The sequence below is a fragment of the Pipistrellus hanaki genome, assembly GCF_964339955.1.
Source record: "Pipistrellus hanaki genome assembly, chromosome: 16".
Taxonomy (NCBI): domain Eukaryota; kingdom Metazoa; phylum Chordata; class Mammalia; order Chiroptera; family Vespertilionidae; genus Pipistrellus; species Pipistrellus hanaki.
The window spans coordinates 30,374,106-30,398,593 of record NC_140518.1 but is presented as its reverse complement, the minus strand read 5'-3'; the positions used below and the strand labels follow the sequence as shown (position 1 = coordinate 30,398,593).

Below are 24,488 nucleotides of genomic sequence, written 5' to 3'. Positions count from 1 at the left end.
ATTCTTTTCAAACTTTATTGAATGCCTACCATGTACATATGGTCTGCTAAGAGCTGGGGATTTGAAGAGAAACAAGATTGTTTGTTCTCAAAAGGTTTACTTCTAGTAGGAGAGATATGAAAGCAAATAAGGACCACAAAATAATTTTATTATATTATGACATTAAAATAGAGTAGGCACAGGAAGAGAATTGCAAAACAAACAAACAAACCTATAATACCAACACAAAACCTAACCAAAACTAATAAAGACCTTACTGGAATACTTTAAGCAATTAAGAAGGAGAAGAAGAAGAAGAAAAGAAGAAGAAGAAAAGAAGAAGAAGGAGGAGGAGGAGGAGGAGGAGGAGGAGAAGCAGCAGCAGCAGCAGCAGCAGCAGCAGCCGCCGCCGCCCCGAGAAATAATGTTTACTACACACCTACCAAGTTCCAGACACTTAACAAATATTTATTAACCCCTAAATTGTCCTATTAGTTACAGCACACTTCTCTCTTCATTCAACAGAGAAAACAGATCAGGTAGATGAAGTCACTTGTTCAAGGCAACACGACTAACAACTGTAAGCTGAGATCTGAGTTAAGATCTGTCTGACTCCAAAGTCCCCGTTGTTTCTACTGTTCTCAGTGTAGTCCAGGGACCATCCCCTCCTTTCTCTCATGAATGAACGGTGTTTTTTCCAGAGGTTATATGAAATGTTTTATTACAACAGACTGAATGCAGAAACAGATATGAGAAATTCAGCTATATTCTATTAAGGCAGACATTAAAACAGAATGTCTGTGAAGTCTTAAATTATTTTGGGGCATAGAAAGAGGTCCCAAGATCACAAAGTTTGAGAGCCACTATACTAGACTATTGTACAGGCCCTGCGAGGTATAGGAAACCTTGGGTTTAGGATCAATGATCTTTTCCCTCCTAAATCTATCGTTAGGTCATATACAGCTTGACTTAAGGTCATACAGAGGGAGAGAGGACTACGGCCAAAAGTATCTAAAACTTCTGCCACTTAATTCTGGTGCTCTAATTTTAATTTTGACACTGCTTCCCCTCAGCCCTGAACTGAGCCCTTTAAAATAAGATTTGGGAACAGCAGCCCCCACCATACTGTGCTCTAATTAGGCTATCAGACACACAAAATCAATCTGGAAAAGCACCAACATCTTCAAATTAAATGCTAGCTACTGCAGACCAGATGCCCTACAGCCTACTCAACAGAGAGAAACAGATAGCCTACCTGATGCAAACAACAGCTTTCTCTGTCCCGGGGGCGAGGGGAGGAGGGGGGGTGGGGAGCTGGTACTGTGCGCTGCAGGCAGCTTTCCTCTCATTCCCTGCGCTAGCAATCAAGTACGCACTGTGCTATAGCTGGGGAATGCCTCCAATCTAGCTCACTGCCAAGACCTCCACTTAAAAGATGTGTGCCAGACGCAATCCTGACTTGCTGCAACTTGCAAGAACTAGATGTGCAGAGGGTGCTGCAGCAGCACTGCAGGCCGAAATGGCAACGATTCCAGAATAAAACACCATATATTAGTATAGGACTGTTATACTATATGCTACCTTAGATGAGCCTGATACAGTTTGTATTTAATTCTTATGCCCTTGAATTTTCCCCATATTCAGACTGTAAGTTAATTGTGCTACTGAAACAGGTCTGTAAGGGGAGTGCGGTGGTGAAGGGAGGTTTCTTCAGACAGAAGCACAGCTGCCATGTGAGATGGGGCTCAAAGGGAGAGGCTGGCGGTTACCATGACATTCTCTGGAAGAGGAATGGAGCTGGGATCAGATTGCCACAGGGAAGGCCCTCAGCAGTCCCTCCCTTTGAACAAGATGATGTAGGAGGCAATTAAAAGGAGACCAGAGAAAAAGAGATGTCTGTTAATTCCCTCCAGTAGCAGCTTCAATTAACATTTATCTTTTTATTTTTGGGGTCAAACTCTGTGCTGGGATTTGGATACATAAAAAGGAGTAAAATACGCTTTTTACCCTGGAGGTCACAACTTATCTCAAAACATTTATAAAGTTATAACAAAACATAATACATGTTGTATGGTAGTTACATACCAAGATTATGAGAGTAATATGAAGAGGGAAGACAGGAAATGTCAGGAAAAGGTGAAGCCTGAGTTGAGAGGAGTTAATATAGCCTGGAAAAAGACATCACGAGCAAAGGCTTAGGTTTAAAAGGGCCTAGTGGTCTAGAGAATAGTGCTGGAAATCTGGTGTGGAGTTTAAACTTTCTGTATTTTTGTTTATTGATTTTAGAGAGAGAGGAAGGGGGAGGGGGAGAGGGAGAAAGGAAGGGTGCAGGTGAGAGAGGGAAGAAATCCTCATGTGTGAAAGGAACAGTGATTGGTTGCCTCCCATAAGGGCCAGGACTGGGGATTGAACCCACAACCTAGGTATGTGTCCTGACCTGAATCAAACCCGCAACCTTTTGGTGTATGGGAAGACAGGCCAACCCACTTAGCCACAATGGCCAGGACAAGACATTCTGTATTTTATGAGTGAGGACCTAGGACTAGTCCAAAGATATTCATGAATGGTACCTTGGTTGCAGGCACATCCCCAGTAGAAGGTGTGCAGGAAGCAGCTGATCAATGTGTCTCTCTGATCGATGTTTCTAACTCTCTCTCCCTCTCCCTTCCTCTCTGTAAAAACCAATAAAATATATTTTTTTAAAAAAGAAAGAAATGAAAGCTAATTTGTCCTTAAGTGTGGCGAGAGTTGTGTGCCCCCCCCCCCCCCACAGGGTAGGGAAATTGCTTCTCCCTGGAGGCTGTTATTTTTAATCTCTTAAGTGTCCTCAAGGCAAGATGGTTTCCAATAAGGTCGGTCAACTGTCTTCCCCTAGGCAAGACAAATGTCTATGTGGGAAAGATATCCTCTGCTGCATGAGACTCACAGCTCAGGAAAGTTGGGGTGTCTGTTTTCTGACCTCTATTCCCTGAGTACCCAGTCCTGGCTTCTGCTCTCATAGATCCAATCCACTTCACCCTCCCTCTGCCGGAGTACAAGATGAATGGCTCCACAGGGAATTTTGTGCATTGGCCCTTTAAGAGGGTGCCTGAATTTTTAGCTGTTACTCTCTGGCAGACAGCATCCCGCTGCTTTTCACAGCTTTTATGTGGGTAACCTCCTTAGTTTTGGTGCTCTCTGCTGGGAGGGCCTAGCTTGGTCCACAGGCTGATGTTCTATCCACTGAGCCAAACCGGTTTCGGCCCAAGATGATTCTTTTTTAAAAAAAATATATTTTATTGATTTTATACAGAGAGGAAGGGAGAGAGATAGAGAGTTAGAAACATCGATGAGAGAGAGTCATCGATCAGCTGCCTCCTGCACACCCCCCACTGGGGATATGCCCGCAACCAAGGTACATGCCCTTGACCGGAATCGAACCCGGGACCCTTCAGTCCCCAAGCCGACGCTCTATCCATTGAGCCAAACCGGTCCCGGCCCAAGATGATTCTTAAGAGTTCTGGCTTTGGTAACCATGTTGATGACAATACTACTTTAGTGATATAGGGAAGAACAGGTTTGGAATGACAGGAAAACCAAAATTTTCTTTTGTCATGTTAGGTGTGGGATATTTACTATGACCTTGATAAAAGCAATTTCAACGGAGTGATCTCAAGAGAAACCAGATTGGAATAGAATGAAAATTGAATAAAAGCTGAGAAAGTTGATTTCAGGAAGAAATCTGGCTATAAAGGTAAATAAAAAAAGTAGGGTAATAGTTGGAGGTGGATAAGAGGAATACCAGAAAGAACATAATTTGTATGTTGTTGAGAACAGGTTTTTACAGAGGTAGGATTTGGTAATTGATTTTTAAAAAATATATTTTATTGATTTTTTACAGAGAGGAAGGGAGAGAGATAGAGAGCTAGAAACGTCGATGAGAGAGAAACACCGACCAGCTGCCTCCTGCACACCCCACCAGGGATGTGCCTGCAACCAATGTACATGCCCCTGACCGGAATCGAACCCAGGACCCTTCAGTCTGCAGACCGACGCTCTACCACTGAGCCAAACCGGTTTTGGAGGTAATTGATTTTACTGGGAATAACAGAGAGGAAAAAATCTAAGGACCATACACCCAGGATTCTGACTATGGTGCCATTATTGAGACCAAGAATATGGGAGCAAGAGCAAATGTATTTGTCTGCAAAGATCATATGCTTCCACAACATTGGTGGGCTTCTTTACTTGTCAATGTCTACGGAGGGAGAACTATAAAATGTTACTGAGCCTCACTAGTCTGCACCAGTTCCTGATGTGATTAATCTCTTGAGTAGGTTTAAACTTAGGGAGGAATAATTCTGTGCTATTAGAATCTAGCAGCCAGGTGAACCAACTGAATAAGAATGGGCTTGTATCGGCTGAAGAGACACAAATTATGGAAAAGGGTTCTAAGTTCAAGCTGATGGGGAAGCAATCCTACTTTTGTAATCAATATAATGAAGACTTAAAAACTGGTAACTTTCATATAAACAGTGGAACTAACCCCCCACCTCTCAAGAATTTAATAAAATCCAAATTTGTTTATACTCTGCATGTCTATTAATAGCAGTGGTGTAACTTACTACTCCCTTATTTCTGATATTTCAGTGAATTTCCATGGACATATTTGCAGACCTTAGGCCTCCCCTTACAGAAACTAAGTATCAGTTCTTGCAACAACCAAAGGAAATGAACTACTTCAGCTAATTCAGGGAAGTGCCTGGAGAGAAAGGCAGAAACTGCAAGAAAATAAAGTTTGTTTTTAATTTAAAAAATGTATTTTTATTGATTTTAGAGAGGGAGAGAGAGGAATAGAGAGAAACATCAATGATGAGAGAGAATCATCAATCAGCTGACTCCTGCAGGCCCCACTCTGGGGTCAACCACAACCCGGGCATGTGCCCTTGACCAGAATTCCAACGCTCTACCCACTGAGCCAAACCAGCTAGGGCAAGAAAATAAAAGTTTTAACTTAATAGCCCATTCTGACGTTTGTGATAGGCGTTTGTGGATGTAGGTAGCCATTTACAACAAATTCTAACTCTACTATTCAGCACTACGGAAAGAGATGGAATTTGGCATAAACTCTCTAGGCCTAATGGTCCACAGTTATCACATCCTCAGAACAAACAACTCAACCAACTGATCGTGACTCAGAAGCCCCAGATCCACTCCATTTCCACTCCTTTCGCGTGGCCCAGTTTTCAGAAGCTTCGGCAGAAGGACGGGATCCGAGGAAGCCTGTTGATCCCACAAGCAGCCCAATTCACGGGCTCTGGGTGGCCCAGGGTTGGAAAAGCCTTGAGACTCTGAGCAACTACCCCGCTTTCCTCCTCCTCCTCTTCCTGCATATGACCGGGAGGGCCAGGGGGCCCCCTTCTTCCTGCACACGACTCCCCAACACCTCTTTCCTTACGGGACCAGGCCCTAAGAGCCTGGCTCCCCACCTGCCCCATGCGAGGAGCACGCTCTCCAGTCCGACCTTCACCTACCTGAAGTCCGCCGCTTCTCCGTCGCGCCAAGCCCCCCACCGAGGAAAATGGAGTCGTCAAACCCAGGCTGGGAAAAAGAGTGTAGGGACCCACCGCCCGGACCCTGGGCCGCCGCCGCCGCCGCCGCCGCCGCCGCCGCCGCTGCTGCGTCAACGTGCTACGTCACTTCCTGCTCCCTGTCACTGGGAGTGGGCGGGCCATTTCTTGCACTTTTCTCCCCCACACCCGACTCCTCTGGGTTTGTCCCGGTTCAGGAAGGCAACTTTCAGAACTGAACGAGCCGATTGGAAGCAGCCAGGCCTAGCCGGCTCCTCGGGCCGCTCTGGCCAAAGGAACCGTAGAGACCAAACGAGGACTTCTTCATTTCCTCCTCTCTATGGTTCCGCTTGTCACTTCCGGTTCCGGGGCGGGGCCAAGCCGCTGCTTGGGGTTAGGGACTCTGTGGCAGAGCCAGGATGGCTGTGGTTTCGCTGCTGTTGTTCGGGGGCTTGTGGAGCGCCGTAGGAGCGTCCAATCCGGCTGTGGTCACCTGCGGGTCTGTGGTAAAGCTACTCAATACGCGCCACAACGTGCGACTGCACTCACACGACGTGCGCTACGGGTCAGGTACGGTCCCCCGGTTCGGGTGGGCTAGGAGGGCTTGATAGGCTCCGGAGGGGGCGGGGCCTGGAGACAGTCTCAGGGGTGTGGTCTGGGAAGGTTAGGGGAGCCCTGGGAGGTTCTTGAGGCCTAGAATCAGGGAGAATTGAATTGTAATGCATCTTTCTCTTTTTTTTTTTTAACTTAAAACTTTTATTGTTGACACTTGTAGATGTCCCCCATTTTTCCCTCCTTTCCCACCTCCACCCAGCCCCATCCTCACACTGTCCATGGGCTATGCATATATGTCCTTTAGCTAATTCCTTTACCTTTCTTTATCCAGTCCCCCCATCCCCATCCCTTCTGACATTTGTATCCGCGCCTCTGGTTCTATTTTGTTGGTTAGTTAGGTTCCACATTAGCGAGGTCATCGGGTATTTATCTTTCTCTGAATGGCTTATTTTGCTTAGCATAGTAATCTCCAGGTCCACCCATGCTGTCCCAAAGTGTAAGAATTCCTTTTTATGGCTGTATAATATTCCATTGTGTAAATGAACCACATCTTAAGAAGAAAAGCATGTGTGTATATGTATACATATATTTTTTAAATATATTTTTATTGATTTCAGAGAGGAAGGGGGAGAGAGAGAGGGAGAGAATCATTGATTGGTTGCTTTCTGCACCTACTGGGGATTGAGCCCCCAACCTGGGCTTTGAATAATTTTTAAAAATATATAATTTATTGATTTTCTTACAGAGAGGAAAGGAGAGGGATAGAGAGCTAGAAACATCGATGAGAGAGAGACATCGATCAGCTGCCTCCTGCACACCCCCTACTGGGGATGTGCCCGCAACCAAGGTACATGCCCTTGACCTGAGACCCTTCAGTCCCAGGGTGAAGCTCTATCCACTTAGTCAAACTGGCTACAGCTATATTTTATATATATATATATATATATATATATATATATATATATATATATAATTTATTTTTTTGATCAGCTGCCTCCTGCATGCCAGATTTTTTTTTTGATATATTTTTATTGATTTTGTACAGAGAGGAAGGGGGAGAGATAGAGTTAGAAACATCGATGAGGGAGAGTCATCGATCAGCTGCCTCTTGCACACCCCCTACTGGGGATATGCCCGCAACCAAGGTACATGCCCTTGACTGGAATCGAACCCGGGATCCTTCAGTCCCCAAGCCGACGCTCTATCCACTGAGCCAAACCGGTTTCGGCCATGCCAAATTTTTTAAACTTAAACTACATAGGTAGGTACATTGTTATTAATTAGGATACTCCTTCAGTTGCACTGTATGTGCGTGCCCACACGTGGTATTTTGTGGAAGAGCCACACTCAAGGGGCCAAAGAGCCACAGTTTGCCGACAACTGTTCTAAGGCATCTAAATGATAATACCAGCTTCATTCTGGTGAGCTATGTGCCAGAATACATTACATACATACTCTTAGATTTATAACATTCCTTAAAGGTAGGGATTATTGTTATCCTCATTTTACAGATGAGGAAATGGGCTCAGAAATAAATGGCATGCTCAAAGCTTTGCAGCTAATGAAAGACAGAGACAGAGTTCGATCCAAATCTGTCTACGTTCAAAGCCTGCTTTCAACTATGCCAGGCCGGCACTAGTCAACTGTGGGAGAGACATACATGCAGAAAAATTACTCTAAGTTCTGTATCTCTGAAGTTTTGAACTCCAAGAGTTCACTCTTTGACCTTGACCCTCTGTTCTAGCTCTTTTGCATAGTAATACTTGTTCTTCAACTCTTTTTTTAAAAAATATATTTTATTGATTTTGTACAGAGCGAAAGGGAGAGAGATAGAGAGCCAGAAACATCGATGAGAGAAAGTCATCAATCAGCCGCCTCTTGCACACCCCCCACTGGGGATATGCCCGCAACCAAGGCACATGCCCTTGACTGGAATCGAACCCGGGACCTTTCAGTCCCCAAGCCGACGCTCTATCCACTGAGCAAAACCGGTCTCGGCTGTTCTTCAACTCTTTTCCTTTGTTCTCTTTTTATTCATACTTTTCTCTTGTAAAGAATTTAAACTAAAGCACTCACTGGAATTGGAGAGGAAACTGTTTTGAGGGTTTTTTATCAAATGAAATTAATATGCTTAGTTTTTTGTTCATTTATATTTCAGCAATTTGTGGTTTCATTCAGCATAGATTAATGAGCTGCTATTGTGTGCCTATTATTGTTCTAGACACAGGAGATATGGTGCTCAGTCAGCAAGTTCTAAGAAAACAAAAACAGACAAAAAGAGAAAAAATTAGTGAACTAGTGAGAGGAGAGCCATTTAAGATGACTGTTTGGTGATGCTAATAGCTAAGAGAGGAAGGAGTTCTTTCATGATTCTCAAAACCTGCTTGACCAGTTAGACTTGGAAAGGAACTGAGTTGTCATTGTTGGGATGTCTTAATAATACTAGCAACCATTCAGTGAACACCTGCTATGTGTCTGCTTTATTACTTTGATGTTAATCCTCACTCCAGGATATTTTCCCTTTTTTCTTTTTCTTTTTTTAAATATATTTTATTGATTTTTTACAGAGAGGAAGGGAAAGAGATAGAGAGTTAGAAATGTCGATGAGAGAGAAACATCGACTAGCTGCCTCTTGCACACCCCCTACTGGGGATGTGCCCGCAACCAATGTACATGCCCTTGACCGGAATCGAACCTGGGACCTTTCAGTCCGCAGACCGACGCTCTACCACTGAGCCAAACCGGTTTTGGCCCTTTTTTCTTCTTTTTTAAGAGAGAATGGAGGGGATGGGGGAAGGAGAGAGAGAGAGAGAAACATTGATGTGAAAGAGACATATAGAAACTGGTTGCTTCCTGATTGGGGCCAGGGATCTAACCCACAACTCAGGTATATACCCTTGACTGGTATTAAACCCAAGACCCTTCGGTCTGTGGGCCAACACTCTAACCATTTAGCAACACCTACCAGGGCCATTTTATTATTTTTAAATTTGACCTAATTTGCTACTTTGGATCTACTAAATCAGAGTCCTGCCAATGGGAAGCCAAGTTTAAAAAGCTCTCTGTGCCGAAACCGGTTTGGCTCAGTGGTAGAGCGTCAGTCTACGGACTGAAAGGTCCCAGGTTCGATTCCGGTCAAGGGGCATGTACGTTGGTTGCAGGCACATCCTCGGTGTGGGGTGTGCAGGAGGCGGCTGGTCGGTTTCTCTCTCATCGACGTTTCTAGCTCTCTATCTCTCTCCCTTCATCTCTGTAAAAAATCAATAAAAATATATTTAAAACAAAATAAAAATAAAAAGCTCTCTGTAGCCCTAACCGGTTTGGCTCAGTGGATAGAGCATTGGCCTTCGGACTGAAGGGTCCCAGGTTCGATTCTGGGTCAAAGGCATGTACCTTGGTTGCAGGCACACCCCCAGTAGGAGGTGTGCAAGAGGCAGCTGATCAATGTTTCTAACTTTCTATCCCTCTCCCTTCCTCTCTAAAAAAATCAATAAAGTATATTTTAGAAAAAGCTCTTTGGATGCTCCTGACATATAGCCAGATTTGAGAACCAGAATCAGTCTAGAGCTCACAATAGAGATTGTGCTGGGCCTGAGATACCAAGTTAAGTACAGATGGTTCCTGCCTTAAAACATTTTTACTTTACCATGGTGTGAAAACAATTTTAATTCAGTAGAAACCATTGAGGGTAAATTTGGATGTTTGGTATGTTAGGCATTAAATGCATTTTGATTTATGATATTTTTCAGCTTGTGTTGGGTTTATCAGGACTAACCCTGTCATAATTGAGGAGCATCTCTTCACCATCATTGTAGAGGTGGTGGTTAAAAATGTGGGTAGAGTAAATGTGATTGCCCAGGATGAACTGTGGTTCAGGCAGGGCCAAGGGACTGAAGGCAAAAGTAGGAGGAATAGGCAAGAATATCTGGGAAATATGGAGTGCCTTTCAAGAATTGTGTAGTGAATGAGGCCGAGAGAAGAGAATATCCCTGTTGTTTATATGCAAGTGGCCTATTTGGGGGAATTTGACAGAAAATAAAAATAAAGCTTTGTCAGAGGCCATGTGGTAGAGGGGTCCAATTGAACTTACCTCTTTTTTTTGGTTGCAGGTAGTGGGCAGCAGTCAGTGACAGGTGTAACTTCTGTGGATGACAGCAACAGTTACTGGAGGATACGCGGGAAGACCTCCACAGTTTGTGAGAGGGGAACACCCATCAAATGTGGCCAGCCCATTCGGCTGACACATGTCAACACTGGCCGAAACCTCCATAGTCACCACTTCACCTCACCTCTTTCTGGAAACCAGGTGAGTGGCATCCTGTGGGTCATTGCTGTTTTGTGTTTACTCAGTTGAGTCGTTTGATATCTTCATTCTTAGTCCTTTCTTTTCCAGGTGTAGATGTTCTCTCTTTTTAAAAATAAATGTTTTTTGGTTGATTTCAGAGAGGAAGGGAAAGGGAGAGAGGGATAGAAACATCAGTGATAATAGAGAACCATTGATCAGCTGCCTCCTGCACGTCACCTACTGGGGATAGAGCCCACCACCTGGGCACGTGCCCTGACCGGAAATCAAACCATGACCAGGAGCCTGGTTCATGGGTTGATGCTCAGCCACTGAGCACACCAGCCGGGCAGACGTTCTTTTTTGTACAAACCTGGAGAATTGGCTTTGTCTCATACATGGGAAAGACATTGTTTCCTGGAGACTTTACATCTAGACCGAATGAGGAGGGAAGACAGAATAGATATATATTAGCTCACGGCTTAAAAAAAAATGGCATAATACCTAATTCATTTTCTTGACATAGTCAGTCAGCATCATTACAATAATAATAATTTTTATTGCAAGTTTGGAAACCAATATGTTTCTTCATTGTAGGATTTAGATAGCTTTTGGGGATTGTGGGACTCTTTTTAAAAAAATATATATATTTTATTGATATTTTACAGAGAGGAAGAGAGAGAGGGATAGAGAGCTAGAAACATCGATGAGAGATATACATCGACTAGCTGCCTCCTGCACACCCCCTATGGGGGATATGCCTGCAACCAATGTACATGTCCTTGACCGGAATCGAACCTGGGACCTTTTAGTCCGCAGGCCGACGCTCTATCCACTGAGCCAAACCGGTTTTGGTGGTTGTGGGACCCTTTAATGACTGCTTTCCACTCTCACTCTGTACATAGTTTTCTCTGTTAACTTAGTATGGTAGATTTGCTGGTGATTATCTGGATGACTGGACAGTTAATTGATAATATTGTTACATTGTTATCAACTAAAGTCCATAGGTTATTCCGTTCTCGTTAATTTTTACTGCTATCCTTTCTCTGTTCCAGGATCCCAAACAGGACATCACGTTACATTTCGTTGTCACATCTCCTTAAGCTCCTCTTGGCTGTGACAGTTCTCAGATTCTTCTTGTTTTTGATTACTTTGACAGTTTTGAGGAGTGCTGGCTAGGTATATTATAGGCTACTCTTTTATTGAAATTTGATGTTTTTCTTAAGATTAGACTGGATTTATAAAGGTTTTTCGGAGAAAGATCACAGGTAAAGTGCCATTTTCATCACATCATAGTAAGGATATATACTATCTACATAATTTATGACTGTTGATACTGATTTCTGAATTAGTGTTTGTCAGGTTTCTCCTGTAAAATTACTGTTTTTTTTCCTGCTGTCCATACTGTACTCTAGAAATTAAAGTCTTGCACAGCCCACACTTAAGAATGGGAAGTTATGCTCTTATGCACTCCCCCCCCCCCTTTTTTTTTTTTAAATTGTAAGAGAAAGCTTATGTAGAAAGTCACAGAGGTAGAAGAAGTGAGCTGTGAAAGAAATGGGCTGAGCCGAAGCCGGTTTGGCTCAGTGGTAGAGCGTCGGTCTGCGGACTGAAAGGTCCCAGGTTCGATTCTGGTCAAGGGCATGTACATTGGTTGTGTGCACATCCCCGGTGGGGGGTGTGCAGGAGGCAGCTGGTCGATGTTTCTCTCTCATCGACGTTTCTAGCTCTCTGTCTCTCTCCCTTTCTCTCTGTAAAAAATCAATAAAATATATTTTAAAAAAAGAAAAAAAGAAAAGAAATGGGCTGAGGAAACAAGTTTCAGAGGCAAAAGAAGAGCCCTTCAGCTTAGGAGAGAGAAAGGGAAGGGTAACAGGCCTGGGGAAGGATGAGGGGGATGGAAAGGCACGGGTTTGCTCCCCAGAAGGAGAGCACCTGTGCTTCCGCTCCTTCAGGACGGAGTAGCTACATGATTTATTTGGAATTCTTCTGTAGGGGAGATTTGTCTCTTTTTACTTATTTAATCTTTTGTTTATATCAGTATGGACTTATGGGTGTTTATATGTATGTACTAGTATATTAACTTAGACATGAGTTCTTAATCATGTCTTCAATTCGAATCCATTACCGTATAGATCATTCTAGTCTCCTCCCTTTGTAAAGTCACTCTCTAACGGTGAGATATCTGGCTCCACTGTCATCCATTCACCTACTCATTCACTTCTAGTATACATACAAAGTAGAAGAATTGTTCATTTTGTGCAATTCCTTCGCTTTAGTCTTAATCTGACTGCTTTTTATCGTTTTACTGTACATTATATAGCTATCAGTGTATATTTAAATTATATATTTCTGAATTAATTTAACTTTTTTATTGTGATAAAAACTCTAAATATTTGGCCCTAAGGGGGATGGGATTAGGAGTGGAAGATAGAATATGCTATAATTTGCTCAATTAATATTTCTTATTTTGTTTAATTCTTATAATTATTCTGTAAGGTGATATTGTTATCATTTTATATGATAGAAGAGGAATTGCATAGGAAGGGATACAGCTGACATTCAGGGTCTGCTGGTCTCCAGCTTGTTTCTCACCAGGTCATTTAAAATCTAGTTAAGGGGATAAGGCAGGAATATTTCAAGTCAAATAACAAGAGCTATAAAGTATTTTAAGACTATAATAGAAAATATAAGGCAAATAACGAGTTACTTGTAAAATTAGTGTTTGGATCATAATCTTATGGCAACTGCTTTTGTGTTCTTTATGTCTTATCTTTTTTCCACAGTTTAAATTATTTACTTACTTCTAAACAACCCTGAAAAGCCTCTTATTTTTCACTTTTGGGTAGCCTTATTTTTCTTCCTATTGCCTACCTCCCCTTTCCAAGTCTATGTGTCAGCCATGCTAACATTGGCACCATCTGTGTCTTCTAGGAAGTGAGTGCTTTTGGTGAAGAAGGTGAAGGTGATTATCTGGATGACTGGACGGTGCTCTGTAATGGGCCCTACTGGGTGAGGGATGATGAGGTGCGGTTCAAGCATTCTTCCACCGAGGTCCTGCTGTCTGTCACTGGAGAACAATATGGCCGGCCCATCAGCGGGCAAAAAGAGGTGCATGGCATGGCTCAGTCAAGCCCGAACAACTACTGGAAAGCCATGGAAGGCATCTTCATGAAACCCAGTGAGTTGTTGAAGGCAGAAGCCCACCATGCGGAGCTCTGAGCCTGGAGGCTGTGAGCCGCTGTCACCACACAGTGTTCATAGACTTCTGCTGCTGCTTCGCCTGGGACTCCTGCCACAGGTCTCCCGGCATTGGCCATGTCACCACGAGATGAAGATGGCCGGCAGAAAACAGTGACTGTGTTTGGAGGCTTCAGCCTTTTACAGTTGAAATGGTTGTTCTCTCAGACTTGGATCTGTTCTTTTTTGAGTACAAGACTTGGTGAAGGAGCAGGTGTTTTTAATTCCTACTGATAAAACAGAAACCAAGGGAGCCATCCTTCCCAGCTGGGAAATTTTTACTCTTCAAAACCTTGGCATTGTGGATTATTAATATGTCTGACTTTTCCCCTGCTTGCTTTCTCCAAAATGATAAAAAAAGAATTTCATTGTTAGCCACTGTGTTGTCATTTATTAGGAATGCTATTTTCATGATCTGATTAATTTTTTTAATAGGTCTTTATTTTGTGAGGCAAGTTATTCCATTGCTTTTATTTTTATTTATCTTAAATATATTTTTATTGATTTCAGAGAGGAAAGGAGAGAGATAGAAACATCAATGATGAGAGTCACTGATTGGCTGCCTCCTGCATGCCCCCTACTGGGGACTGAGCCAGCAACTTAGGCATGTGACCTTGACCAGAAGCCTTCAGTCTACAGGCTGACAGCTCCACTGAGTTCTTTTTACTACACTACAATTATGTTAGCTCTTGGTAATAACTACTCTTTTGGGGACAAATGTAGGGATATCTTTCTCTGAAAAGGCGGGTAGAAAATTTTTGTCCTCTGCTCATCTCTTTTTCCTTTTCTCTGCTGGTGAATTCCAGAAAGTTTGCTCCTGTCCTTCAAGCATGCAGTGGTAAACAGGGGTTTCTGCCATCTACTGGAATTTAGTGACTAGCAGGCCTTTTTATTTTTAGAAACTTTCAGATTTTTTTCTCCTTGTTTTGTTAGGGAGTTAAGGTAGAAAACATCTCCAAAAGTCCCTGTTATACACTACTTTCCTTTTACAAAGGCCCACATTAATAAGTGATGACTTTTCATCATTTTGGTTAGTGAAAATAGGTAATAATGGCCCTACGATGTGATTTGGTCCCCAGTAGGTGGCGTGCAGGAGGCAGCTGATCAATGATTCTCATCATTGATGTTTCTCTCCCTCTTCCTCTTTGAAATCAATTTAAAAAAAAACAAAAAACTAATGAGAAATTTTTGGAAAGCAGTGGCTAGTTTGCACCATTTCAGTTTATGAAAGGTTTCATAGGTACACTCTACTTTCAGATAGCTGGGGAAACCTGTATAGATCTGTGCTAGACATGGATTTATAAGACATGATTTCTTTGCAAGGACTTGTGTCATTGAGACCATAAACCAGTTGAGCATTATTTATATCCACTCCCCCCTATTCAGGTTCAGTTGCATTGATCCCTTAGAGCTCTCCCGAAAGTAGACAAATGATAAAATCAACATTTCAGGCTACTGAGATGATTGGGAGCAGAATGTTAACAGTCTGGGAAGAAAAAGAAATGTTGGAAATCAGCTGACTAAAGGGAACAGAATGGACAAGATGAATGAGAGGAGGGAGCTGTGTTGCAAAGTACCCCTCTTGGCTTGGACAAAGTTTTCACTGAGTCGTTGGGTCTTCCCTAAAGCTTCACAGACAAAACGTACCCTGATGGGAGGCTGCAGGTTATTAGGAGAAAGGCAGAATGATAGTCCTTGAGGGATACGTATGAACTATAAAGTAACAGCACGGCAGTGGAGCCCTGGGAAAGGTGTGAAATTAGTGAAGAGAGGACTAGATTAGGAAGGAAACCAGGTTGAGGGGTAAAAGCAACTTTGGGCAACCCAGGTGAAAGTTGAAATGGTGCTTTATCTGAAGGAATGGAAGAGTCTCCAGTAAAATATTGGAGGATGTTTATGGAGATTAGTATGTGAGAGCAAAGGTTTGTGAAGTACTTATTTTAAAATCCCCAGAATTTCTTCAGCTTGTACTGTATTAGCATCATTGTAATAGAATTGGAAGGGACTTTGTCCAATTCCCTCATTTTATAGATAAGGAAACAGACAAAGTAAAGTTGACCTGAGGGCAAGAACAATACCCTCTACTTCTGTGGTACCCATCCTCACCCCACCCCCAGTGTACCCAGATTGCACTATGCACAGTAGACATTGAAAACTACAGCCCTGGCCGTTTGGGTTCTGGGTCAGGGCACATGCCAGTGATGTTCATTCAATCACAAGTAGGGGGTGTGCAGAAGGTCTATGGATGTTTCACACATCACACATCAATGTTTCTTTCTCCCTCTCTAAAAATAAAAACAAACAAAACCTTCCAACGAAGAGTTCAGAATTGTACTGCCCCCACAGGTCAATACATATAGGGTGTCCCAAAAAAATATATACATTCTATAATAGCTGATAAATCACTTAATTTTGACTCCTTTTCAGATTGAACTGATTTGAAATAATGGGTGATGCCAGACTAAGTTTTGAACAAAGAAAATTTATCCTAAAGTGCCATTAGACTTTTTTCTCCCCCCCCTTTTTATTTATTTATTTATTTAAATATATATTTTATTGATTTTTCACAGAGAGGAAGAGAGAGGGACAGAGAGTCAGAAACATTGATGAGAGAGGATCATCAATCACTGCCTCCTGCACACCCCCTACTGGGGATGTGCCCACAACCAAGGTACATGCCCTTGACCGGAATCGAACCTGGGACCCTTCAGTCTGCAGGCCAACGCTCTATCCACTGAGCCAAACTGGTTTTGGCTCCCCCCCCTTTTTAATTAAGGCATTATATGTGTACATATCTTACCATTGTCGTCCCCCCACCCCCAGCCATTAGACTTCTTTCCATGGAGATACATAAAATATAAAGTTTACCATACAAAACCTGGCAATAGTTGATGACTTGAGGGTGCACAAATACCAAAGGAAATGATTCTTTAAAAAATATATATATTTTTGTTGATTTCAAAGAGGAAGGGAGAGGGAGAGAGAGAGAGAGAGAGAGAGAAACATCAATGAGAGAGAATCATGGATTGACTGCCTCCTGCACGCCCCCTACTGGAGGTTGAGCCCACAACCCTGGCATGTGCCCTTGACTGGAATAGAACCTGGGACCCCTCAATCAGCAGGCCGATGCTCTATCCATTGAGCCAAACCAGTTAGGGCAGGAAATGATTCTTGATGTTTGAAATACTATTGCTTTGTGTTATCAGTACTTGGCCTGGAACAGTCATCAGTTTGCAAAAAGGCATTGACAAAAAAAAACCTATTCATTTCTGAGGGTTCTTTTAAATTTTGAAAATGAACTGTATGTTAATAAACACTGACATTATAATCATTCAAAGTGTGTATACATTTTTTTGAGACATCCGATATTTACATACAACCCCTGCCCCCCCCCCCCCCCCCCATTGATTTTCAGAGAGAGTGCACGGGAGAAATATCAATGCGAGAGAAAGACACATTCATTGGTTGCCTCCCGTTGGCCCCCTGACTGGGGCGGGATGTAACCCTAACCCAGGTAGGTGCCCTTGACCAGGAATCGAACCGGGACCTTCCTATGAGGGCCCACGCTCCAACCACTGAACCACACCTGCTAGGGCTGGGGACACCCTGAATTAATTGACTAGAGAAGTATTCATACAATGAACGAATTAAGAAGTCATTCCTTAGTGAATTAAAAGGCGAAAGATTTATACGATCTGAAGAGAAACCAGAGTATAGTGAATTAAACACATTTCTTTGAGGCCTTAATTAATTACCTCTTGGTTTTCTCAATGATTTTCAGACAAGGCTCTTGAATAAGACAGGAGAGCTAACTTCGTCTGACTCAGGGGTGTCACTTCTGCAGTGTCCTCGCTCGGTCCAGACCCTAAATAAAATTTATTTATTTAGGGCCTAAATGGTCAAGCCAACTCTGTAACTATCACAAGGGGAGTGCTTTGTAAATGGAACTCTGCCGCCGGCCAGACCCACTGCAAACCGGGGAACCGTTCAGAATCCGACCCCACGCAAGTCCGCCGCTCCGCATTTCCGGGCACCGAAGGGTGCGTCCGGGGTGGGGCGGGGCGTTTGCGTCAGTCCCCACGAGGTCCGTGCCGGCGCTCCCCCTGCCGGCCACGCCTGCACTTCGGGCTTGCAGCCGGTCGGCCCCGCCGGGGAGCGCGCACGGGGCGGGGTAACGGGCCCGTCGCTGGCTGGCCGGCCGCGAGGGGCGGGGCGCACGCGCGCCAAGGCTTCCTGGTCCCGTGCCGTCCCGGGCGCGCGGCTGGTCGGCCCGCGGCGGAGCTGCGGGAGCCGGAGGCGGGGCCCGGCTGGGCGGGGGCCGGAGCCAGGCCGGGCCGGGGCCGGGGCCGGGGCCAGGGCCGGGGCCGTAATGCCCCTGTTCTTCGCCGCGCTGTTGGCCTTACTCTTGGTCGCTCTGTTCACCCTCTTCCTAGGCCGGTGAGGGAGGATCCCGGCTTCGGCGGGGCGGGGGGTGGGAGTGGGAGGAAGAGACTTAGGAGGGGGCGCGCGGGAGGGGGAGACCGAGGGAGGAGAGGGCTAGAGGGGACCGAGCGCGGGCTATGGCGGGCGGCGACGAGGGAGGGGGCGCGGGGTCGGAGCTGGCGAGGAGCCGCTGGGATTGAGGAAGACTAAGGGGATCGGTGAGGCCTGAGGACATGCCGAGGCTGGGAGCTGAATCGGGGTGGGAGTGTGTGAGGAGGGGGCCGGCTCGTGGTCTCCCTGAACCCCTCCACACGCCCCGGAGCGCCCCTTCCTCCGGACGCAGAGGCACCTGCAGCCTCGCCCCGGGGAGCCAGAACAGGTCTGACCGCCCTGGGAGAGCAGCCTTTGAGCTGGCCGGGAGTGACCCCACAGTGCCTTCTTGCGGACATCTGTCTGCAGGGCGAAGACAGAGACCCTTTGGGGAGTATGTGATGGCACTTCTGACTGGGCTGCCAGTACTTCCGACTCTACCTTTGGGGTTCCTAAAGATTTGGGGGGGTTGCTTTCTTAGTCTCCAACTCAGAAGGTGGAGTTTAATTTGTCTAATCACGTCTGGGGCTACAGTTCTGATCACTGTGGCTCAGTGTGCATGATAGAGCAGTGTTCTGGGAGGCTGGAGAGTTGCCCAGAAGACTCAGCTTCAGGATTTGACCCTTTGCAAGGGCTTCTAGGATCAGCGAGGGGTAAGGGACGCCATCATTGGGAGAGGGTCCCGTGAACTCAGGGATTTCTCTGCAGGTGGCTTGTGGTCCGGTTGGTCACCAAGTGGTGTCAGCGGAAGCTGCAGGCAGAGCTAAAGATTGGCTCCTTTTTTTGGATCCAGAATGTCAGTCTTAAGTTTCAGCAGCACCAGCAAACAGTGGTGAGTCCTGCGGAATTCCCTGGGTAGGGAGGTGTTGATCCAGCTTAATTTCAACTTGTTTCTTTTTAATAAATTCTGGGTGGCTTCCCTAGTTGTCCCAGTCTTGTCACCCCTTTGCCAAGATGATCTTTGTTTGGGAATGCTGGGATTGATGTATGTTTTTTGGTTAAAAATGCTTCTTAGGCACAGTGTCCAGGGCACATAAGAACAATACAAAGGTAAAAGCACAGAACAAAGATAACAGGAAATAGAAGAGCTTACTGTTCTAATGTAAGAGGGGAAACAGGGCAGCTTATCCATACAAGAGAAATACAAACATCCCTGTGAGGAGCAGGATATAGTGTGGCGGAGAGAAGCCAGTAGAAATGGATGGAGAATAATTAGTGGAAGGGCTACAGCTCTTCCGTCTCTTCTTAGAACCTTTCCTGACGTGTCAAGCTGCTCATGTCTTACCTAGCGGCTCATGCACAAACCTTTCTTCCATGTTTTAGGAAATTGATAGCCTGTGGATCTCCAGCAAACTCCTTAGCCATGACCTGCCGTGAGTATCCTATAGCCTCGCTCTTCCTTTGGGGAGTCTTTGGGATTGGGGTTTGTAGAATGGGATTCTTCTACCCAGGCCTCAAAGAAGGGAAGTGGGTTTTTGGCTTGATGTCTCCTGGAAGCTATTATCTCTAGTGAGACAGATATTGATAACTACTATTGAGACTATCCTCCAGATTTGAGATTTGAGTTACTTTTTTTTTTTTTTCCTCTTTTTTTCTTTTGAGCTGCATTTTTAGGGAGGATGGGAGAGTGACTGTGAGGGAGGGGAAGAGACTGCTATGGAAGGGATGGGCCCGATGGCAGTGAGGTTTCTCTTCTGGGCAGGCGCTATGTGGCATTGTGCTTTGGAGAAGTGCGTATCAGAACTGACCTCCAGAAGGTTTCTGGCCTGTGTGCTCCATTCTCCCAGAGCACAGGAGTGCAACCAAAAGAGCTGCCCTTCAGCCCAGCCTTATTGAAGATCATCTGCCAGGTGAGACGACGTCTGCCTTTTCCGTGGACTGTGCTGGGAATGACTGGCCTTGGAATCATGGGTGGGTTTTTCTACTCTTGGGGGGCATGATACTAAGAGCTGTCTCTTCCTCTCTTTCTGTTAGAAAGAAGGGGAAGTGCCTTGACAATAATTACTGTTCTTTGTTCCTTCCTTCCAGCTATTCTCCATTCATGTAGATTCTATAAACTTCATGGTTCTCAAGGTAGCTACCTCTGAGTCCCTGTGGCACGTTCAGATCAGAGAAAGCAGCTTTCTTTTGGATAGTGATGGGAAAAGGTAAAGTCTGGGCAAAAAAGGGTCTAGTAGGCCCATTCTTGCCTTACAGTTGTTTCGGGGGGGGGGGGGGTGGTGGATGCCTGAGCCTTCTTATCAAAGTGTCAGGTTCTTATTCTGTGCAACTTGAGGAGAGGCTGAGATTAGGCACTTCTGCTTGCCTTGTCCCTTCCAGCCAACAAAGCTTGATTGAAGGTAAATGGTGAGGAAAGGGGCCTAGTGCTTTTAATTTTTTTTTTTTTTCCCCTTCCTCAGGCTAAAATGTGAAGTGAGCCTAAGTCAGATCAACAGCAAAGTTCTAAAGAGTGGCCAGCTGGTGAGTATGCCATGGTCCTTCAGATGCCTTGTTTTCTTCTGGTCATAAGAAGGAGCTTAGGGCTTAGCCCATAGATTCTGTGTCCTTATGGGCTTCTCTCAAGGTAGGATTCCAGACCACTGAGTTTTTGACCCCAAACTCCCAGACTCCCTACACATATATACCTAAGCAGCTTATTCTTTCTGCAGGAGGACACCTGCCTAGCAGAGCTCTCCCTGGCTCTAAAGCTGTGTCTAGAGGTGGGCATCAGGAGTCGGCAACTGAAGGCAATTAATGTGGATGTGTGGACACTCCATGCTGAGCTGCACGAGGGCCTGTTCCATAGTCAGCTGCTGCAGCAGGGCGCAAGCCTGGCACCTAAGCCTATTCCCGGTTCAGGTAAAGCCCCAGTCAGTGAGCTTCTTGACTGCCCTGTTCTCAGGTTATTTTGGAAGTAGAATAAAATAGTGGTATCACTGCTCATTTAGGTGTGATTTGTTAGTCACCTTGGCCTTGGATCCTGAGGATAGAGGAAATAGGACATAAAAGAACCAATGTTTAGTGGGTAATTATAAAAAACTAGAGGACCGGTGCACAAAATTCGTGCATGCGGGGCGGGGGGGGGGGGGGGGTTCCCTCAGCCCAGCCTGCATTCTCTTCATTCCAGGACCCCTCGCAATCCTGGAACACTGGCTCCTAATCGCTCATCTGCCTGCCTGCCCAGTTGCCCCTAACAGCTTCTCTCTGCCCTCCCCCCAACTGCGCTGGCCTGGCACCCCTTACTGCCCCCCCCTGCTGGCCTGGTTGCCCCATGTAGCCTGCTTGTTCAGTCCTTTTTTTGTCCCTCACTAACCCCCCTGCCAGCCTGGTTGTAGGTAGCCATCTTGTGAGGACATGATGGTCAATTTGCATATCACCTCTTTATTTATAGGATTAGACCTGTACTATGCTTTATATAAGTTCTCTCACTAAGTCCTCAGCATTGCACCAATGAGAACACAGAAGCCTAGGAAGATTTCTAAATTATAAGAGAAAGTTTATTTAGAAAATCACAGAGGTAGAAGTGAGCAGTAGAAGAAATGGGCTCAGGAAACAAATTACAGAGGCAAAATTGGGGGTCCTTGGAGCTTAGGAGAGAGAAGGGGAAAGACTCGAGCATGCTCCTGAGAGGGAGAGCCCCTATACAGGTATTTTGACAGGTCACACAGCTAACAGATATTAAACATGAGGTTTAAATTATTTAACCCTAAGTCCATAGTCTTTCTATTATACCAATCTGTTCCTCATACTATTTTTTAGACTTTGGGGAACGAATTACAAGCACATTCCTAAATCTCTGGGATATTTGCCTTTTAGCCTAAGATTGGGCATTTGGCTAGTCTATTTTATATAGGAGCTTTTGGTCAAAGAGGACAGGGCATTTTTTGAGACTTGAGAGTGTTAAGGATTGATGGCTTTTGTATTCATTGCATGTTTTCAGAGGTGACAAAAAATGTGGCCGAACCAACTCTGCCTGGCCTCTACCTCCTTCAGCAGCTGCCAGACCAGGTGAAGGTGAAAATGGATATTACAAGTGTGGTGCTGTCCATGAATAGTCAAAAGAGGTGAGCTCTCTTCTGCCCCCGAAGCGTGGAGAGTGATAGTTGAAGTTATATGCAGGGTATATATGCAGCAAGTAGCTGCACTGAGCTTGTGTATGCAGAGAATGGGAACGCCACATATTTCTGAGCTTGAGTCTGTTTCTGGCTCAGGCATCTGAATTGGACACTGAAGCTGTTGCACTTCCTGTACCACCGTGATGAGGATCAGCTGCCCCTCCGTAGCTTCACAGCAAACTCTGATTTGGCACAGATGAGCACTGAACTCCTACTAAAAGGTTTGGGTGGGGATTCCGGTACTGAGAGAGAATGGGAGGACCAGACACTCTTTTCTGCCACTTGTCCCATGGTCGTCTTAATTTGAGATCAGTGGGGAGCGGGAGGAGGAACCATACTGAGAGAAAATAGCCCCAACTCTTGAGTGTTGGTGACAACCTGTTTAACTCCTTGCCTGTCTCTGACACTCCCCTAGTTTTACCTTTTGCTCCCAGTGTTCTCTGATCTGTCCTCTGCCCTCACAGATGGGTTGTTGCTGTCCCAGAGCCGCCAGCGCATTGTCTGCCTCAACTCCCTCAAGGCTAGTGTGCAGGTATGATGACTGTGGTACCAAGAATTACTCCTTTCTCTGTTCTCTTCCTACATCATTGCCTTATGAGATAAAACCCAAGTTCATATTTCTGGTGTTCTCTTTTTTAGGTGACTACCATCGACCTCTCAGCCTCTCTGGTTGTGAACACTTGTATCATTCATTACCGGCACCAGGAATTCTCTCACTGGATGCACATGCTCGCACTTGAGACCCAAGGGTCTAGTTCATCTGTTCTTAAGCAAAGGAAAAAAAGGTCAGTGCAATCTTTTTCAATTACCATTTCATCAGGTGGATTATTTTGGTTTAAAGTGGTGTCTTATGTGTAATACGTATTTGACTGTTTGATCGTTCTAAATTTCAGTTTCAATGTCCCAGTCTCAATAATAATCCTATTTTATGTATCTTCCCGTTAGATTAGGTTCTTTAATGGAAGGATGATGTCTTCTTCTTTTATGTCCTCAGTACCTAGCACAGTACCTTAAACAAAATAAATGTTTGCAAAACTGAACTTAAATGTTGAACAGTATCTTGTCTACCTCAGATGATAAGGTGTCAGATCATATTAGCTGTGCTATATCTCTCTTTGTGTAGTGCTTGCATTGTGTTGCATAGAAAACTTAAGGTTAATAGTTTGGAAGTGATGCTCTTTGGTTGTAGAAGTTTGAATTCTGCGATATGCTGATGTTCACCATATATGACCTATGAAATGGCAGTTTCATATGGTTCAACCTAATATCTTTCTGGCATCCCTGCAGATTAAGTGTTGGGAGTAACACTGAACTGAATAGTTTAGTTTTTTATTTTCTAGTTACATCTGTTCCTAAAAATCACAACAAAACTCACGCTGATTTTTGAGAGCTTCCATGATAGGAAGCTGCAATTCTTCCTTTATCAAACAATGATGTCTTATCCCTATACAGAACTTTCCCCCAAATCCTGGCTCCCATCATCTTTAGCACTTCCATCTCCAATGTCAACATTTCCATTCAGCTCGGAGATACACCGCCCTTTGCCTTGGGATTCAATTCCATCTCTCTGGGTAAGGCTCTGGGATGTAAAAGGAACAAGACCTGGACCCAACTGATGGTCACAGTGGCTCCATAGAACGCCTCTCTCCTGCCTTCTTTGTTTAGATTATCAGCATCTGCGGCCCCAGAGTATCCATCAACGGGGCATCCTAACTGTGGACCACCTCTGCTGGCGGGTGGGCAGTGACTCTCACATTCAGCGGGCACCACACCCACCCAATATGCATGTTTGGGGTGAGGCACTTGTCCTGGACTCTTTCACACTACAGGTAGGTGAACAGGGGCCCATGCACTTTCCTCATTCTGCCCTGCTTTAGAGCATGTAGCACCTTTTTGGCAGCAGGCAGTGCATTAGGACATTACAGAACTGTGTGTCTGCATGCTCCTAATGGAGTCCCTCTGCTTCTTTTCCAGGGTAGCTATAACCAGCCTCTGAGCCTGTCTAGCACCCAATCGGATACCCTCTTTCTTGATTGTACCATCCGAGGACTGCAGGTAGAAACATCAGATACCTGTGCCCAATGTCTCTCTCGGATCTTATCCTTGATGGGCCCACAATCTGGGAAGTCAGCAGTGTCTAGGGAATCTTCATTCGGGGAGTCTGTGTCATTACTGTGGAAGGTGGACTTGAAGGTGGAGGACATGAACTTGTTCACCCTTTCTGCCCTCGTTGGTAAGTAGGACAGGAAGTCTATACCAAAGTGGGTAGTTTATAAC

At 44.9% G+C, this 24,488-nt stretch overlaps 3 protein-coding genes across 6 annotated transcripts in view; 2 read left to right on the top strand and 1 right to left on the bottom strand.

The window, feature by feature from the left end:
• The window catches only part of SUPT6H (SPT6 homolog, histone chaperone and transcription elongation factor), a 32,149-nt gene extending 26,392 nt beyond the window's left edge, over positions 1-5,757 (bottom strand). The window contains exon 1 of the mRNA XM_084862828.1: positions 5,493-5,757. The gene's annotated coding sequence lies outside the window, so the exon portion shown is untranslated. The remainder of the gene's footprint in view (positions 1-5,492) is intronic.
• A 132-nt stretch (positions 5,758-5,889) lies between these two features.
• Positions 5,890-13,979, top strand: SDF2 (stromal cell derived factor 2). The gene is made up of 3 exons (XM_084863058.1): positions 5,890-6,098; positions 10,193-10,389; positions 13,300-13,979. Exons 1-3 carry the CDS (start codon positions 5,948-5,950, stop codon positions 13,585-13,587), a joined length of 636 nt encoding a protein of 211 aa, XP_084719184.1. The 5' UTR covers positions 5,890-5,947; the 3' UTR covers positions 13,588-13,979.
• Positions 13,980-17,836: 3,857 nt separating this feature from the next.
• Positions 17,837-24,488, top strand: part of BLTP2 (bridge-like lipid transfer protein family member 2) — a 29,696-nt gene continuing 23,044 nt past the window's right edge. For 2 of the 4 annotated variants that reach the window (XR_014793060.1, XR_014793061.1), the window contains exons 1-14: positions 17,837-18,042; positions 18,826-18,949; positions 19,441-19,490; positions 19,820-19,967; positions 20,146-20,264; positions 20,517-20,577; positions 20,766-20,955; positions 22,037-22,160; positions 22,308-22,432; positions 22,676-22,743; positions 22,851-22,996; positions 23,664-23,782; positions 23,877-24,040; positions 24,186-24,444. Coding sequence is in view for 2 of the 4 variants with exons in the window: in XM_084862824.1 (XP_084718950.1) it covers positions 17,975-18,042; positions 18,826-18,949; positions 19,441-19,490; positions 19,820-19,967; positions 20,146-20,264; positions 20,517-20,577; positions 20,766-20,955; positions 22,037-22,160; positions 22,308-22,432; positions 22,676-22,743; positions 22,851-22,996; positions 23,664-23,782; positions 23,877-24,040; positions 24,186-24,444 (1,765 nt within the window). In the remaining 2 variants the exon portion in view is untranslated. The remainder of the gene's footprint in view (positions 18,043-18,825; positions 18,950-19,440; positions 19,491-19,819; positions 19,968-20,145; positions 20,265-20,516; positions 20,578-20,765; positions 20,956-22,036; positions 22,161-22,307; positions 22,433-22,675; positions 22,744-22,850; positions 22,997-23,663; positions 23,783-23,876; positions 24,041-24,185; positions 24,445-24,488) is intronic. The other 2 variants (XM_084862824.1, XM_084862825.1) reach the window with 1 other exon arrangement.

What these genes read in the sequence shown, in the direction of transcription:
- SDF2 (XM_084863058.1), top strand. Translation starts at nt 5,948, where the DNA reads ATGGCTGTGGTTTCGCTGCTGTTGTTCGGGGGCTTGTGGAGCGCCGTA. An exon ending in CGACGTGCGCTACGGGTCAG is followed by an intron (nt 6,099 to 10,192) that starts GTACGGTCCCCC and finishes TTTTGGTTGCAG; the next exon opens with GTAGTGGGCAGCAGTCAGTG. An exon ending in CACCTCTTTCTGGAAACCAG is followed by an intron (nt 10,390 to 13,299) that starts GTGAGTGGCATC and finishes TGTGTCTTCTAG; the next exon opens with GAAGTGAGTGCTTTTGGTGA.